This window comes from Fukomys damarensis, unplaced genomic scaffold, assembly GCF_012274545.1.
Source record: "Fukomys damarensis isolate Sample0158 unplaced genomic scaffold, DMR_v1.0_HiC HiC_scaffold_9, whole genome shotgun sequence".
Classification (NCBI taxonomy): Eukaryota; Metazoa; Chordata; class Mammalia; order Rodentia; family Bathyergidae; genus Fukomys; species Fukomys damarensis.
The window spans coordinates 4217975-4235246 of NW_022900921.1; the positions used below are offsets into that span (position 1 = coordinate 4217975).

Here is a 17272-nt window from a genome sequence, read left to right on the forward strand (position 1 = left end):
TTAGGGGCTCAGGAGATGGCCAGGGGTCCAGGTTAGGGACTAGCTTTGAAATTCATCAGCAAATAAATGACATTCAAAACCTTGGGGCCAGATGAGATCCCTGTGGAGAGTGTAAGGGAGGGCAGCAGGGCTGAGGGCTGGGAGGAAGAGCCGAGTGGAGCACCTCTGCCCAGTGGGGCCGAAACCTCCAGGCAGTGAGGACCGAGATCTGACCTTGTGTTCACAACATGGAGGCCATCTGGGACCTGTAATGTGTCGTCAGAGTGTTTGGGGACAGAACCATTTTCGGTTGGACCGAATAGAGCAGGAGGCAAGGTGGAGGAGGAGAAAAAGGGAGAGGACAGAAAGGACCCTTTGGGTTTTATGAAGGGAAACTAAAAAATGGGATGGCAGGTGGAAGGTACAGTCAAGATTGGTTGGTCTGTCTTTCGAGGTGCTGTGTTTGCAAGCTAACGGGAATAATCAAATATACAGTAGAAGGAAGAGCTTGCGGGGGAAAGAGAGAAGGGGACCCTCAGAAGAAAAGTCTTCGGGTAAGCGGGTCTGTGTGGGGGACTCTGAATAACAGAGGCTTGGCTCGAGGGGGCAGAGACTCGGAGCTGTGTAACAGAAGGTGCGCGGGGCGTGGGTGTGGATGGACACATAGCAACGTGGACCTGACGTGTGAAGAGGAGCAAGACCCTGCTAATGCTGTGACTTCCATGCCGCTAACAGAGGCACCTGTCTCTGTTTGCTGAAAGTATCCTTTCCTAGGCATGAGTGCTGACACCGCGGACAGCGCTCTGTCCTAAGTAACCCATGTCTTGGGGGAGTGCCCTGTGGGAGGCTGGGGGGCCCCTCATTGTTCCTCACCCCCATCTTTGCAAGGCCTAGTCATCGTGCTCTCCTGCAGACCCTGGGCCTGCTGGTTCCCCTGCTGTGCCTCGTGGTGGCCAGGTCTCCATGCGGAGAGCTGAGTGGAGAAGGGAAGGCCTCGCCTCGGAAAAGCGGTATCACCACGGTCATAGCTATGACACGGAAACCATTCTTTTGCTTTCGCTGAAACCTTTGCGGTGTCAGGCAAGATGCATGGCAGCAAAGTTTTAAAATGTTGGGATGTGATAAATCTCTTTTCCTTGTAGGGATATTTATCTCTCTCTGTGTCTTAGGTAGATTCTTTAACTTATCTTTCAGAGAGGACCCTGTAATGCACGCCTTATCCAAGGACAAGTCTGGGTAAGAAAAATGCCTCCCATCTCCCTTCCAAAGACTCCTCTGCCATCTGTCATTTTGGAGATAGCCACATCTTGACCCACGGCAAATTGCTTCTGGGTGTTGACGTGGAGCCTGCCTTGGGCCAGGCGGGGTCTGCCGGCCGGCCGAGTGAGGCCCTGGCCCATTTTAGGGATGATCGAGCCCAAATCGCATACACCTCTCTCCAGCTTCGCAGTCACCACCACGCAACCCTCACACCCTCGTGCGTCACCCCTTTCTCTTCATCCCCTCTACTGCAGCTCCCGGTGGGACCTCGCCATGTGCTGGACCATCTCCCATCCAGCGCTGGACCATCTCCCGTCCAGCGCTGGACCATCTCCCGTCCAGCGCTGTCTCCTTGGGAACCCTTCCACAGGGCAGCAGCGCTCCTGTCTTGGAAGGGAGTGAGCTCCCTGGCTTGGCATTCAAGGTCCGCTAACACCTTATTTCCAGCCTTGACTCCCCCGGCTCTGAGCCAGTCTGCCCTCCTGGTCGTTCTCTGAATGTGTCCTAGGCTTCCCCACCCTCACACGGGGCCTCAGCATTATGCAACTGTGAAACCAGGGAAGCTGGTGGAAAGTCACCGTGGAAGCTCTGGGATTTCGGCTTTCCTTAAGTCCCTGCTCTGCCCACGCCGAGCCCTGCCTCTAAGAGCACTCAGGGTGGCATCAGGCCTGGACTCTGCTAAGGCACCTGTGTGGAACAAAGCCACAGTCAAAGAGAAATTCCAGCCGTCACACAAACAGGAATGAAACTAAAGTTTCACAACATTACCTGGAGGGTTGACTTCGGAGAACTGGCCAGCAGTCCCTCACCCGCTAGGGACTCCTAGGCCTGCAGTAGGGAGAGGTTGGCAGGCAGGCAGGCCATCCGACAGCCCTGCAGGGTACCCTCATTGTGGAGGACAGGAAAATGGGGGCCCAGAGAGGATGGTGGCAGAACAAACTCCACAGTGGGTCTTCCGGTTCAGCAGCCCCCGGGACTGTGTTCTGTCACCAATCTCCCTGGCACAGTCTATGTGTCCTGGCAATAGGATCCTGTTTTCTCTCGGTCTCTTGTGTTTTGCTGGCAGTTGCTGGGTGCCTTTGATGTGAGAACTGAACAGTCTCATCAGGCCACAAAAGCTGCAGGGTCGGAGCAGCCCTGAGCAGCAGTCAGCTGCTGACCAACGGCTTCCCAGTAGGAGGCCTCGGTGGGGATGCTGGCCCTCCGCTGTAAACCTGTGGGGAAGCTGGGTTGGGCCCAGGCTCTGCGTATCTTTGCCCACTGTACAAAGAGGCTCTGGCTCAGGATCAAGGCCTCGGGGGTCTGGGATTATCCCCGAGTGTGTGGCTGCTTTAAACACCCACCACGGAAGCATCCTGTGCCGACGTCCACCACCCCACTGCCTGCCCTCCTGCCCTATCCGAGACCCTGATTCCACCCCTAGTACCATGCTGTCAATCTGCCTGACATCAGACTGCCCGGAGTGCCCCTGAGGTGACCTTCCTGCCCACTGTGACCCCATCTGTGCCCAGCGGCCCACCCCAGCCTTCTGTGGCTGACTACTCTGGCTCATCAGGAAGTGGAGGCTTCTGGAAAACTGGGCTGCCGAGGGCGGCTCAGTGGACAGAGGCTGGGTGCTCCTCTCGTAGGTCCCGGTGCCGGCAGTAGTCGTGGGAGCTGCGGCTGGGGAAGTAACCTGACTGAGACCGCCCCGTTTCATCCTCACCTCATCCTCGCCCTGCTGGTTCCCCTTTCCTGGGCCTAGTTGCACCATTCTTCCTGGTCCCTTGGGCCTCCTGACTCTTGGGCCCTGGGTCTGGTCACCTACTTCCCAAGCCTTTGGGCTCAGCCTCCCTTGCACTCCCATAAGTGCAGACCAGAGCCTCTCTGAGGCCTCCTGACTCCAGCCCCCTGTCCTGGACGCTCACCCTCAGCCCTGGAAACCCCTCCCCTATCCTCCCTGTTCCTTCCTGAGGCTCCTAGGCTAACCCTCCACCACTCTCCTGCTGCACACTGGGTCGGGCAGCAGTCTTAGGAGGGTGCCCCGTGCCAGGCTCTGGGGAGACCAGATGGGTGGCACCCAACGCGGGAAAGCATCGGCTGAGAAAGGAGCACTTAACTGGGTGCACTGGGGTAGTGGGTAGGGTCAAGCATGGCAGGAACTGTCTCTGCCTGGTTTCCTGCTGCCTCCTGGCACCTCACATGGGTGGCACTGAGCCAACCAACACATAAGCAGTAAACACAAATGAAGAGGAAGAGGGCACAGGAGAATACAGGAGGGCAGGGGAAGAGCTAGGAGCCTGGGGTGGTAGCAGATGGGATGCACAAGTCATAGTTTCCTGGGTCCTCCAGGCTCCTGTGTGGAGATCCCATCGGAGGGGCACTTCACCCCACTCCTCCAGGGGCTGGGGTTAGCCTGCAGGGGGAAGGGAACACTCAGGACCCCTCAGCTGGGAGGCGGCAAAGCTACACCTGAGCTCAGGGCCCTGCCTGAGCCTGCTGCCCCGGCACGGAGGCTGGGGACACTCCCAGAGGCCTTACTGTGCTGCGGCGAGCAGCTGGGACTGTGTGCTGCCTCCCAGCCAAGCGAAGGGGCCCATTACAGGAATCCAACAAGAACATATCCGCCCTAAAGGACGGCAGCGGCGTACAAGTCCTGATCACGCTGCCCCAGGCCCAGGTCCACAGCGAGGTGTCTAAGCCCTCCGCAAGCGTGAGTGCACCACGACCGTCCGGCTCAGGGGGCTCCGGGCTGCCATGATCTGTGGCCCCAGCCCGTCTCATCACCACTCACAGTAAGCCCTCCCCGTACTGCCCAGGGGGCTCTGAGCATGCGGAACGGCAGAACCCAGGTGTGGGCCCCTGTGGGCAAACTTGGGGAACCCCGGCCACACGGTACACACATCGCCATGGCTGCGGGGTTCAGTTTCTGGGGACAAGAGCTCGGGAGATACACACGAGTGTCCTTGCTCCCGGGGTTCTACAGAAGAGCCAGAGAGCTGTGGGAAGGACGGCTGTGCCGCTCCAAAACACTGGCCCAGGGAGTTCCTTGCACACAGTGGGCAGTGCCCAGGGGAGCGCACCCAATAGACGGGTGTGGCTGTGAAGATGGCCTGGCCCCTAAGGACCAGTGCCCCGGGGCTGAGGGCCTGTCTGGCTTTGGCAGGGTCTACACAGCAGCCTCTGCCTCACTACCTTCCCCTAGGTCTGCTGTCCCCAGCAGCTCCTACCTGAGAGAGAAGATGGGGCTAGGAGTGGTGTAGCACAGATCTCTGAGAGCCAGAGGCTGCAGAACTCCTCTGTTCTCTGAGGTGCCTACCTCTGCCTGGCCTGTACTAAGAAGTAGGGACCCCCTGGCAGCAGAGAGAAAGGGACAGCTGTTACTCCTGTCCTCTGCTTGCCCATGGAGGTGTCCCGGGAGCTGGGCACACCCTCTGGGGGATCAGAGCGGGCCTCCTTGGGCTCAGCCTGGGGCGGCCCCAGCAGTGGGATCGGTCCCAGGGATGCCTGCCCTAGAACAGTGTCCTATGTCCCTTGCCAGGTGTCCTCAGCCTTGGGAGAGTCATGCTCCTCTGGGCTTCTCAGGGGACCCAGAAGGGGGTGGGCGTGTCCCTTCTCTAGCAGGGAGGTCCCCACAAGTCGCAGGGTCCCACTGGGCACGTGGCTCCTGTCCGCACCCTCTCCACCTGGAGTCTCTGTGATCTGTCTCTCAGAACTGCCTCGGGAGAGAGGAACAGCAGAGCAGGAAGAAGGGGGTTATGTGTTCCACAGGTCCCGGGAGCAGGGGAAGGCGGGGAGAAGAGTGAGGGGAGAAAAAGGGAGCAGGCGATCCGCAAGGGGAGGGGAGGCAGGAGAAGCCTGGAGCAACTTCCGGAGGGGTGGGGTGAGGGGCGGGGCCCGCGCAGGGCCTGTGGACTGTGTTCTCTGGAGTCCTCAGGCGTCTCTCCTTGAGCTCTGGCTTAGGAGGATGAGGGGCAAGGCGGGGGCTGAGGCGAGCCAGCCAGTGACAGTGAGGACCACCCTTTCTTCCCAAGCACGTTCACTTCCAGGGTTCTTCAATCCCTGGGGAGCCTGGGCACAGAGCATTTGCAAGTCTCAGAGACGGGGAAGATGAGGCCAAATACAGAACCCAGATTTTCGAGTGGATCCTTCCCACTGGTGCCCAGGCTGGCGCGAGCAAGGAAAGCATCGTGGCTCCAGTGGAGCCTGGGGTGCCCTTGGTCAGGGAGGACTTCGAATCGCGCTGCTGCCAATGGAGACCCGAGTTCAGCAACGAAGGTTTGTTTCAGGCCACAGTGCTATTGGTTGGTGGCACTCAGGAGGGAGGAGACTGCTAGATCCTATCCTCTGGGGAGGGGCGGGCGTTTGCTGGGGGCAGAGCTAAGGGAGTCCTAGGAACAGAGCAGCAGCTAATAGAATGCAGGTCATGAGGCACAGAGGCAAACTTTCCCAGGCTCCAAATTTCACTGCAGAGTCTGGGATGTGAAGAGCTGAGGGCCCTCTCTGAGGAGCAGCCTCTCGCTGTCCCCAGTAGTTTTGCCAACGGCCCAAGCTTCTACTCCGCAGCGCCTCTGAGGTATGGAGAGCCCCCTAACTCTGCTCCAGATTGTGTTGGGTATTTAGCTTCCTAGATCAGGTCATGAGCCCTGGAGGCTGTGCCTGTACTTTAAAAATCTTTCATCTGCAAATCAACCATTTAAATTCTAGAATCAATCAGATGTCACCCTGGGGTTTGTGTATTTCAGGAGTGGCCTCTGTCAAGATCACAGTAAAGGTCACATTGCCCTGTCCTTCCTAATTCACCTTGTGTCCCCTCTGTGCCTGCAGCTGCCTGCCGCGTGGCCCCCCTGTAAGTACCAAACACTGGACACCTAGGGCAGTAGGCGTGGCTGGGTGGATGGTCCTTCTCTCTGCTCAGCAGTGTGTGCAGACCGAGGTGCTGGTCTCCGGACAGAGTTGGGAAGTCCAGCCTGGCATCCAGGTGTTTTCCTGCAATGTGGCTCCTGTGCAAGACATCACCTCTAAGGTGTGCACGGTGTGCCCACAATGCTCTGCTGTCACTGTAATTTTCCAGGGGTCCTTCGTTTAGCCTGGACCTCACCTTTCCGAATTCTGTGCTTTATTTGACATTTTGGTGGTAGTAAACAAAAACTTGGCAATGCTAAATTGCAACTCTTTTTTATTTTTCTGTACTGGGGATTGAACCTAGGCCCTTTTCACTGAGTTACATCCCTAGGCCTTCCTTCCTGTCTGTCCGTCTATCTATCATCTATCTTATCTTTGAGACAAGGTCTTGCTAAATTGTCCAGGCTGAGCTTGAACTTGCAGTCTCCAAAACTCACAAGTTTTTGTAAAAAATGATTATCAGTCTGTGAAACCTGGGGACTGCAGATGTTGCCCTGATGCCCCTCTCTTCTCTGCCAGTCTGCTACACCTGTAGGGGTTGGGGCCCTCGCCATGGTGACCAGCTCTGATGGGCTGTGTTGAGAAGGTGTCTGTGACACACGCAGGCTGAGCAGAAAAGCACAGCAAGGTTGATCAGCTGGCTCTGCATCAACGTGGGGAAGGACTTGCTTTTTCTAGCACTGGCCATCTACTCAAAAGGGACAACCAAGGATCTCAAATCAAAAGTTAGGCACTATTGTAGTAGCTCCCGAAAAAACCAACTGGCCATCCTCCTCAAGTGTTAAAGGTGTCTGCACTTTGAGACTCCGGGGTAGCCAGGTAATTGGGGCAGAGCAGATGAACCACCACAAAGGCCCTGGAACGAGCACCATCCAAGGAGGGAGGCTGCCTCTCTGTTCTTCCCAAGACAGGGATGAAAAGACAGGTTTTTTTTTCCTCCTAATCACGAGACATAGACATGAGTGTTGGAGGAGATGCCAACCACTTGCAAAATCAGACCCTTCAAGGAAGCCTCCTTTGATTTCACCAGTGTACTTGCACAAAACAGCAAAGATGTCTTTGACCGATGATACCAACTGCAGCATAATTTGAGGTAGTGAAAAATTAACCCAAGTACCCCCCACTGGAGGATTGGCAAAATACATTGTTTTGGCCCCAAACGAAGTATCATACAAATACTGGCAAGAGCTGGGCAAATCTATATGTACTGATTTGATACAGATTTAAGAAAGAAAAGCAGACTGCAAAATAATCCCAGGTCACAGAAATACCTACACTGGTGTTTATTCATGCAGGAAAGAAAGAAAATGATCTACAGAGTTGCCTTCAGGCCTGAAGATGTGTGGGCAGTGGGATTTGGTTATCTTTCAAATTCTTACATGAGATTGTATAAAATTAGCACATATTACTTTGAAATAACAGATATCACTTCCAAAAGAAACGGAAAGGAGGCCCTCAGAAGCACTGCCGTCCCAGGGTCTCATAGCGACCAGGAAAGAAGAGGAGGGATGAGTTCTTAAAAATTCATACTTGTGGGCCTGGGGGCGTAGCCCAGGGATACATTTGCTTAGTGGTTTCCCAGACCTCAGCAATAACAAATTCGGGCTCGTTTCTGCTTGATGCTCTGGTCCAACTCCTTTGCCCTGCTCCGTCCAAAGTCTGCTGGACCTGCTCATCTGGTCTGCCTTTGAGCTGACTTTGAGGTCTGCAGAGGTTTACAAGGCAGTTCGTGTGTCCTCTCTCATCGCACTGGGTTGCTGGCTGCAGGGCGGACTGCAGCTCGGACTTCCATGACGCTGGTTTGGTGAGCACTGAGCTTGTAAAGCCGGCAGAGAGGAGGGCTAGAACGTGATGGCATCCACTGCCGACTCCCAACTTCCGGACGGAAACCTCTGCACCCACACCGGCTCTTCTCCTTCCCTCGCCGGGTCTTTAATTCAGGTCAGCCTTCCTGAGTATCCTCAAACTCAATAAAACACGAGAGTGTACCACAGCCCTTTCTGCAGGGTTTCGCCTCATTATCTCCCTAATCCAACAGGGAGACGGGGAGAGGAGCACAGCCCCCGTCCGAGAGATTTAACAGGAAGCTTTAATGATGTATTCAGAATGAACATTGACCCCAGGTAAGAGGTGCTAAACTGATACTTTAAAAACACACCCTCCATTTCGCTCTGATGGACTCTCCTCCCTGAATCACTGTGTTGTCATTTTTACGACGCTGATCTAGCTACTGAGGCTATAGGACTGTGAAATGTCATATAAAAAAGCCAATAAGAAAAAAATAAAATTAAGTTGCAGGGAGCGTGCATTAGCATTTCAAAAATGTTCTGTTGCATTATGCTATTATTCTCTTTCTGTCAAGGGGCACCGGGATCCCATCCTCCCCATAAAGAGACTGAACCACTGAATGTATTAGTGCTCTATCGCTGAAACGGATTGGCGACTGAAGGGCACAGTTACGATAATGGCGAATATATTCCAGACTAAATTTGATAGGACACTGGGGCTGTCCGCCTCCTCTGATGACAAAGTCTCGATTGCTTCTCTCCGTGTTGGCTCAGGCCTACGGCTTTCAGGGTGTCGACAAATTAATGTTTTCAGCGCTTCTGTCCCAGAGAAAAGTGAGGAAGGGGGTCTGCGGAGGCGAGGCTCTGACTGGTGTTTTGGTGGTGATGTGGGGGTGAGACCCTGTGAAGTGAGACCATCTTACCCTGCGCGCTCCTGTGTGGCAGCCTACAGCCCCCACCCTAAGGCCCAGAAGCACTTGAACGCTGGATCTCAGGTGGAGCAGGTGTTAGGGTTGAGATCTTAAATATCCCCTTAGATGTCAAAGGCCTGGTCGTCACTGAGGGTGCACCCGGGGAGGGGACACTGGGACCCAAGCCCCTTCCGTTCTGTTTGCTTGCTGGCCACCTTGGTGTAAACAGATTTTTTCCACCATGTGCTTCCAAAGTGATATACTCTGCCCCCACAGGCCCAGAGCGACAGGGCCATGTGGTCATGAACTGACGCCTCTGAAACCATGGGCTCCTTCCTTCAAGATGATTCTCCCCTCAGGCGTTTTTGTCACAGTCACATAAAGCTAACTCAGCTGGCGTGGGCCTGTCGGGCTGTGCCCTCTGGAAAGGGTGGATTCAGTCCTTCACCATGGGCTGGGTCTTCAGGATGGGGAGGCTCTGGAAAGCTTCATTCCCTTCCCTGGAGCTCAAAGTTTCGGTTTTCTGCACAGAGGTTACAGGATAATTTCGAGCCCTGCTAGACCTGCTTCATGAGCTCAGCTTGCAGACCTGGGCTGAACCAGATCGGGTACAGTGGCTGCAGATGGAGGACACTCCGCCTTCCCCAGCCTGGAAGAGCTTTCTCGGTCTCCCAGGTAACCGCGGGGATGCCATTCCTCTATACGGCTCTGAACTGGCCAGACTGGGGAAGATGAATCTAGTTCCTTGGTAGGTGATTACACTAAAGCCACTGAGACTGATTACAGCACTTTGTCGGGAACTTTTCAAAAACAGACTTATGCTTCAGGGGCTACTGTCCTAATGGAATTCCACTGTATTCTTTCCCACATGATGGCTACAAAAGGTGCTTCTGTGTGGGGAATCTATTTTCATTTGAAAAGATGGCTTCTACTGGGCTTCTGGCCCCTCCTGCTTAGGAAGCACAAAATTCTTAGCCTAGCAAGTGGCCCGGAGGAGGTTACAGGGCAGCAGAGGCTAGAGACAGCACAGAGCACAGATCTGCTCTGAACTTCTTACCATGAGCAGCTCTGCCTCTTTTTTTTTTTCTTTTTAAAAAATATATTCAGCATCAAGTCTAGCAAGTGAGATTTTGCTTTGAATTGAATTTTATCTTTAATGAGATACAGGATCCCTTCTGTTGTTCGTAACAGAGACCTCAAGAGTTTTTATTACAGAGCGAAACAAAATTTTCCACTGTTTTCATGTTTTCTCATAACAGCCTGAATCGTATTTTGAATTTTTATGCAACTAATTATGACTGCAACTTGGGCACGAAAGATGTATATGATCAGAAAGGAAAGGGCACGTGCGGTCCCTGCGCAGGTGTGGGCAGCTTTGTGAGGACGTCACTCAGTTTTCTAGGTCACCCAAGGGACGCGTGCAGGGAGCTGGCTCGGTGGCCAGTGGTGGAGGAGAGAACGAGGGACACAGGACACACCTCCCTTTCTCCCTGGAGCTGCTAGCTTTAGCCACGCTGCTTTAGAATCCAGACCTTGGGCTGAGCGCATTCAGTGGTCGAGCGTAAGACGAGCACGTGTGAAGCCCACGGTTCCGTCCCCAGCACTGCAAAAACAGTCTGCTGGATTACCCAGGGAACACGGACACGCCGAGATGAGGGGGTTAATGGGGAAACAGACATCGGAAAGGAAAGGAAGGCAGGAAGGTCAGTTCTATAATCAGACTGAAAGCCAGAATTATGATTTCTGCCCTTTAAACTTCCATTTCAGTTCAAAGCAAGGACCGGGAAAGAACTGCCTGGCCATTTTGGGAAGCTCATAGCCACAGGAATATGTGTTTTCCTAGAAGCAGCAGCGCACGTAACACTCACACTTGCTAAAGCCCCAGCACATTCCTGGATTGGCAGAAGGAGCCACTCACCGAGGAGCAGCGGGGAGGGAGCGGTGGACGGCACTCAGGGGCGGGAAGCCAGGCGTGTGCGCATCGTGCTACGTGTTTAGCTACGCCATCCTTTGCCGAGGCCCTCAACTGATTAATCCACGTGGCCTGTGCATTGAGTCAGCATTATGTTTAATCATTTAATTTCGCGAGAGTTTTCAGATCTGTTAATCATCCTAATATTCTTATTGCAACATATTACGAAGCTGTTAGTTCAGTCCAATTAAAAAGTGTCATTGAAAGCAATTTGTTCTATAGTGTCATTAAGTGGGTACCTCAGATATGTTTGCGCTTTACAGGAATAATAACTCCTCCGATTTTATTAGTCTGCAAGCGAGTGTGTCATGTTAGCACTAAAGGCAACAGATACTGCAAGCGGTGTCTACTGGCGCATACATGGCAGCGGATCTGTGACCGCGTCTCCCGTGTCATAGAGAGACTCAGAGGAGCATCTGGAAACCCAGCCCCGCGAAGGACTTGCACACTTGGGTGTCCCTGAAAATCCAGTCTTTGCCGTCCTGATGATACTGGCGACAGCCACGCCTGTAAGTTCCTGTTTTGGTTCCTCTCTTCTCCAGAACTAGAAACAGGACACAAACTACATATCTAATGTATGTTTCCCAGCAGCTACAGGACATGGTAAATGTAAATTTCAATAGTTATTTAACTCAATATATCGCAACATTATCTCAACAGGTCATCGGTATAAAAGCCAGGGACATAATTCACCCTCTTTTTCCATGTGAGGCTTCAAGATGCGGCATGTATTTTACATACCTGTGGCACACCTTCACTGCCTGTGGTTCAGGTGCTCGGTGGCCACACGGAGTGGGTGGCTGCCGCGTTTGAGACAACGGGACAAACACAAGCTTTAGAATCTTACCGCCACGCCGGGGACCTGGGGACCTGCACAGCTACAGTGTGGCTCACTGGGTCTGGGGACTTCCTGATTGAGGAGGGAGCAGTTTGGGGTCAGGGCCCCCTGGGACATCTGATGGCAGAAGCTGGGAGGCCAGGACAGAGGTGCTGGACAGGGGCTGCTGGCCGCTGATGACCCCTGATGCTCCTCTTACTGTGAGGCTGCAGGAACACAGCAGGCCCAGGATGTCTCTCCGGGCAGGTGAAGAAGCTGCTTGAGTTCAGTGAGAGCGGCCCAGGGCAGCTTCCATTTCCTAGAACTCGGAGCAGTTAGTCCCATGGGTATTTCCCCGTCTGCGCCTGCCACAGAGCCTTGGGAAGTCAGGGACAAATAAGGACACCTTGCAAAATCGTAATGCCCTTCTTTGCTCTTGCAGAATGCTGTGGTTATTAATATCTCACTCTTGGTAAAAGGGCTATCTGTGCTTTTTGTAAGAGAACAGCAATAAAAAAGGAAATTAAATTAGCAACTCCATATGAGCTTCTAATCCATTAAGGTGTCTTCAACTCCATAACCTGCTACCTTAAACTCCAGCTTAAGTGGTTTCAAGAAAATAGCAGTATTCCGCCCGGCCCCATCTAGCGACAGTTACGATAAAAGTGATTGAACATCAGCCTGAAAGACTCAGGGCTGAGGCTGGGGGCTGGGCTTGGGGCGGACGGGGTCTGCCTGCTCACGTGACCCCTCCACTAATCCTTCCCAACATCTCGCTCCCCGCAAAGGCTCCAAGAATCACTCAAATACCATTAGACACACGAGGCAGCCTCTCCAACCCCTATCAAAAACAGGAAGACAAAACTGTCTTCAGAGCAAAATAACACTGAGAGACAGCACTCAGCAATAAGGACGGGGAACCAGTAACAGGTGCTAACAATTATTGAGTGCCAACTGCATACCAGGCTCTGTGCTATTCAGAGGAGCCGCTACATAATTTGCAGGGCCCAGAGCAGTATGAAAATGCACAACCCCCTGTTTAACTAACTACCAACTACCAAGAGTTTCAGGATGGGAGAGCAGCACATGCAAGCAAGTGTGGGGCTCTGCTGCCTGCCCAGGATGCATTGGAGGCTTCATTTTCCTAAGTCTTAGGATGTTCCCCATTTGACAACAAGCAAACCCAGGCTCAGAGTGGGGTGTGCCTACTTGCAGAAATGACAGCTTCAAAAGCAGGAGAAGTTGGGGGAGAGCTGCATCCTCCCCCAGCACAGGACCAAGTCGAGGAAGACTCCAGACACCTGCAGCAGGCTGCGCTGGGGTCCTGCTGTGAGCCCTGATTTAGTTTCAGGAAAACAACAGCATTTGTCCCATTAAATTAATGCTGTTAATTTGAAGTTTATTGGTTTTGCAGTTTGTTTTTATTTCATTTATAAATTTAGCTTTATGGTTGTAAAAGAGCTCCCTGCATAAGGCACGTGCATCTAGTTTTATGTTTGTACATATTTAACTAACATTATCTTAAACATAATTTCAGTCATCAGAAACTGCATTTCTCTTGTAAGTGGGGTCTACCCATGATGCACGGATGGGATCATTTCCCCTGAGGTGGGAACCACAGGGGTGCTCATAGCCCTCAGTCCTGGCTGCTGGGGACCTGGTGGAGCAGGAGGAGAGGAAGGGAGGGAGGTGCAGGCAGTTGGCTTCTCTGAGCAGGTGGCTGTGGAACAGCTAGGAAGCTAGGGCTGGAAGGTCTGTCTGGTCCTGGCTCCCCTTCAGGCTGGTGTTTCTCGGTCCCTTTGTTTGCCTTAGCTCAGGGTCTCTCAGCTTTGGAACAGTTCCCAGACACTGGCCCTGGCCCAAAGGCAGGAAGAGGAACACCCAAGGGCTCAAAGCTCTGGTGAGAAGACAGCTGTAACCCTTCAGGGCTGGGTCCCCCCCAGCAGACCCTGAACGGGTTCCTGGGGTCAAAGGCCGCCCTTCCCCACCCCAACCCCTGCATGGCTAAGTCTTGTTATTCTATGCATACTCTCAGGCAATTTGACATCAAATGTATTTCCCCGAGAAATGCATATCAAAGATTTGAGAAAGAACATTCAAAGGAGCATTATTTATAGTTTCCCCAAACTGGAAACACCTCAGGCATATCGACCATGCCATGTCCTTACAAGGGAGTATTATTACCAGCGGGAAAGAACAGACCTCGGCTCTAGACAAACAGCACAGATGAATCTCACAGTTTGCAGCAACAGCCAGACACAGAAGGTTCATAACGAATGGTTCCATTGACATAAAGTCCCCAAACAGGCACAAATGCTTTGTGACATCAGACAGACAGGAAACACGATGCACGGGAGGCAGAAGGGAGAGTGACCAGGAGAATAGATTTCCCTTCCTCTGATTTAAGAGAATCCCTGTTCCCAGGACACTTGCTGTTGGTGTGAAGACGCCGGTGACAGGGATCTGTCTCTCCACTGTCCGTGAGCAGGGTTGTGACCCCCTCTGAGCTCAGTCCCAGCCTGGACCTCATGGCCTCACCGTAGTGCCTGCTTCACAATGGGGAAACGCCTCAGTTTGCCTCCTTTATCTTCTCTGGTTTCACAGACTGGAGCCCAGCGAGGAAGAGAGGGCAGAGCCCAGCATTTGGCACCGTCTCCTAGGAGGTGACGGAACGTGTGCGTGGGGATGAGGTCACAGGGCACAGGAGTGGTCAAGGCCACCAAGGGCCATGAGGACAGGACACACGGGAGGCAGCCCGCCTGAGTCCCTGCTGGGTCATCTGCTATGGCGTCTGTGGTGGGCTGCATAACGCTCTTCCCCACCCACGTCTACTGGGGCCTCACAATGGCCCCTTACTTGAAAAAAGTATCTTTGTAGATAAAATTAATTAAGGGCCTCAAGATGTGATCTCCTTGGATTTTGGGTGGGCCGGGAGGAAACCTGGAGAAAACTAAGCAGCTGTGTGGAGGTGGAGGCAGAGCTTGGGGTGTGCTGTCAGGGCCCGGAATCCTGGAGCTGCCAGAAGTTGGCCCAGAAGGTTCTGCTCACAGAGCTTCAGGAGGGAGCACATTCCCCCCAGGATCTTGATTTCTGGCTTTTGCCTCCTGGAGTGAGAGAGAAGCAAAGCAGCCTGGTGGAAGGTTGTCCCGGCTCGGTGTAGGACGCTCGGATGGGCACCAACCCACAGCACCCTGCGGGCTTGCAGGTGGTTACTCAGCTGAGCTCCGGCCAATAGCTCCAGGGCCCTTGGTCCACAGAGATGACATTATGGGGCTGGTCTGGGGGGCAGGTGGGCAGGAGAGGGGCCCTGAAAGCTCCAGCTGCAGGCTCAGTTCAGCTCATCCTGTCCAGCAGTGGTGATCTCAGGATTCACTCGCTACCTAGAGCCCAGCCCGGAGTATCCACGAGCTGAGTCACCCCAGCCACAGGGACCCTCGACACTTGGGAGGAGGCCTGGTCAGGTGGGCACAAACGAGGCAGGAAGCTGCTCCCCAACTGCTCTGAAAGCCACTGCTGATGGGGCAGTGCCAAGGGCCCAGCCCCGGGGAGACTCCGAGACACTGCCGACCAGTCAGAGAGCTCTGCAGGGACGGGCGCTATGGCCTCCTGGTCTGCTCCTGGGGTCCCCAAGGTCTAGTGGAGTCTGGTGGCCCTCAGCCCCGATGCTAAGCCACACCCAGAGCCACAGGGAGGCCACCCCTAGCTCCCTTCATCCTGCATCCAGACACAGGGATGAGCTTTCTGCTCCTTCGCCTCCCCCGCACCCCGGGCTCCTGGACAGCTGGCTGGCTCCTATTTCCCGTGTCTTCCTTTCCCTCAGAGGAGGGCCCCACCCTTAACAACCCCGCCGAGAGCAGCTCTCCACTGCTTTTCAGTCTCTTTCCTCCAAAGGCCACAAGTTTTGAGGGCAAGAACCACAGCAGGTCTTGCTTACCATCAGATTAGGTGGAGGGGCTCGGGGAGCGGTACCCACACCCTGGCTCCCTGGGCCTGGACTCCCCAAGAAGCTCTGGAGGGCGGAGTTGCTAGGATCCCATCTCACCCACCAGCCTGGGAGCCCTGAGCTCTCAGCTTTGGCTGAGATCCTGAGTCTGCTGTGACTGAGCGGGTGTCCCTGAGCATCATGTCAGAGTCGCTGAGCTGCAGACCCCACAGGGCTCTGACAGCTGTGGCCTAGACCCTTCCCAGGAAAATGTCTCCCACATAAGTGGGATGTTGGAGGCAATCGAAACGGATGCCCTTGAGCTCTGCTAAGCACTGTACAGGCAACATCTCCCACCACCCTCAGAACAGCAACTGGGGGCAGTGTTGTGATTGGCCCACTGCACAGAGGGACAAGCGAGGCGAGGCACCCCTGCTCCTCAGGTCCCTGCACTGCAGGGCTCTCCAGAGATTTGGGTGGAATAACCAGAACAGGAGAATGAAAGTGGCCAAGCATAGCGGGACGGACACAGAAGGGAACGGGCCAGGGAGGGATTTTCTCAGAAGCTACCCGTGGAGAGTCTGCACTGAGCAGGGTTCCCTGTCCTGGTTCTTGGCTTTTCCATCTTTTCAAGGTGTGTGAGGTGCAGGAGCTGCTCCTGCAGGTGGAAGTAGGTCTCGGTTCCGGGATGACGGACGCCCTCTCTTTAGGCACCAGGGGCCAGTGTGGCAGAGACTGACTGCTGATTCGGCCTAAGATGGGCAGATCACCTTGAGCGCTGCGCCTGAGTTCAGCCTCTTCGAACCAGGGACTTGTCACCCCTGCTCTCACAGGGCCTGTCCTGATCTTGTCACGCCAGGAGCAAATCATCCATTTACCAGGGGGACAGTTTTCTTCACGTACTGAGATCCTGCACGGCTCACCTGACCCTTGTCTCTTCTGAAAGTGAGCCTTTGACACTTGTCAGGTCCTGACAAATAATCTGGGGGCAGAGGGGCAGAGAATGCCCCGGCAGGAGGGGGTGCGCCCCATCAGAGCCAGTGTGACTCTGTTTTCTCACCTGGTCACAACTGCTGCTTGCGGCCTGCCCAGCAGGGTCAGCGCAGAGACGGGGGACCCTCTGTGGGGGCTCTGAGGACAGGAGGCGTGAGGACCTCTCCAGGGCTCTGACCGGACCATGCTGTGCGCCAAGAGGGTCTGGCCCTGGGCCGGGCAAGTGTCACAGTGACCTGGGCCCTGCCTCAGAAGGATGTGCTGCCTGGAGAATGACAAAGCAAACACAAGAGGTCCCCGAGGTGCAACTTGTGAGGACAGTATTGCAAGGTCCAGGTCCATGGTTACCGGCTATTTTCTTTTTTGATTTGTTATCACTATGAGTGCGCAGTAGATGATGTTTACATTCCTTGTGTGGAACAGATACTCATAAAATAACACACCTTAATCCTCTCCCTTCCTCTCCCGCCTTCCCTCCATCTCTTTGAGGAAGATCTATCTCCCTATTTCCTACTCTATTTCACTTGCTCTTTGTTCCTGTTCATGCCAGACACTGGCCGGCCTTCCCCCATTCAGACCTCCAGGGAGAAGCAGACCCTGGGGTCGCTCAGGACGGGCCTGGGATCGGGCCTGGCAGGCCTGGCTCTCCCTGCACAAGGGGCTGGTGGAAACTCACACAAACCTCCCCGGCGGTTGGATGGTGGGGCTGAGGCCCCCAACACCACACGGGACTGGGTGGGGGGCGGG

The 17272-nt window shown here is 54.2% G+C and overlaps 2 protein-coding genes across 6 annotated transcripts in view; one reads left to right on the forward strand and one right to left on the reverse strand.

Moving 5' to 3' along the window:
• Fstl4 (follistatin like 4) overlaps nt 1–17272 on the reverse strand; it is a 525946-nt gene that overhangs the window by 53039 nt on the left and 455635 nt on the right. The gene's annotated exons all lie outside the window — the stretch shown is intronic.
• On the forward strand, nt 5108–10986 carry LOC104873177. 5 transcript variants are annotated; one of them, XM_033761564.1, is made up of 7 exons: nt 5108–5496; nt 5691–5794; nt 5964–6067; nt 8162–8246; nt 8725–8905; nt 9353–9496; nt 10589–10986. In XM_033761564.1, exons 1-6 carry the CDS (start codon nt 5329–5331, stop codon nt 9380–9382), a joined length of 672 nt encoding a protein of 223 aa, XP_033617455.1. In that variant the 5' UTR covers nt 5108–5328; the 3' UTR covers nt 9383–9496; nt 10589–10986. The 5 variants fall into 5 exon arrangements, 1 of the variants encoding a protein (XP_033617455.1); XR_004516361.1 differs by lacking the exon at nt 5108–5496 and adding an exon at nt 7891–8064 and having other exon boundaries at nt 5580–5794; nt 8739–8905; XR_004516360.1 differs by lacking the exon at nt 5108–5496 and adding an exon at nt 7891–8064 and having other exon boundaries at nt 5580–5794; nt 8162–8905.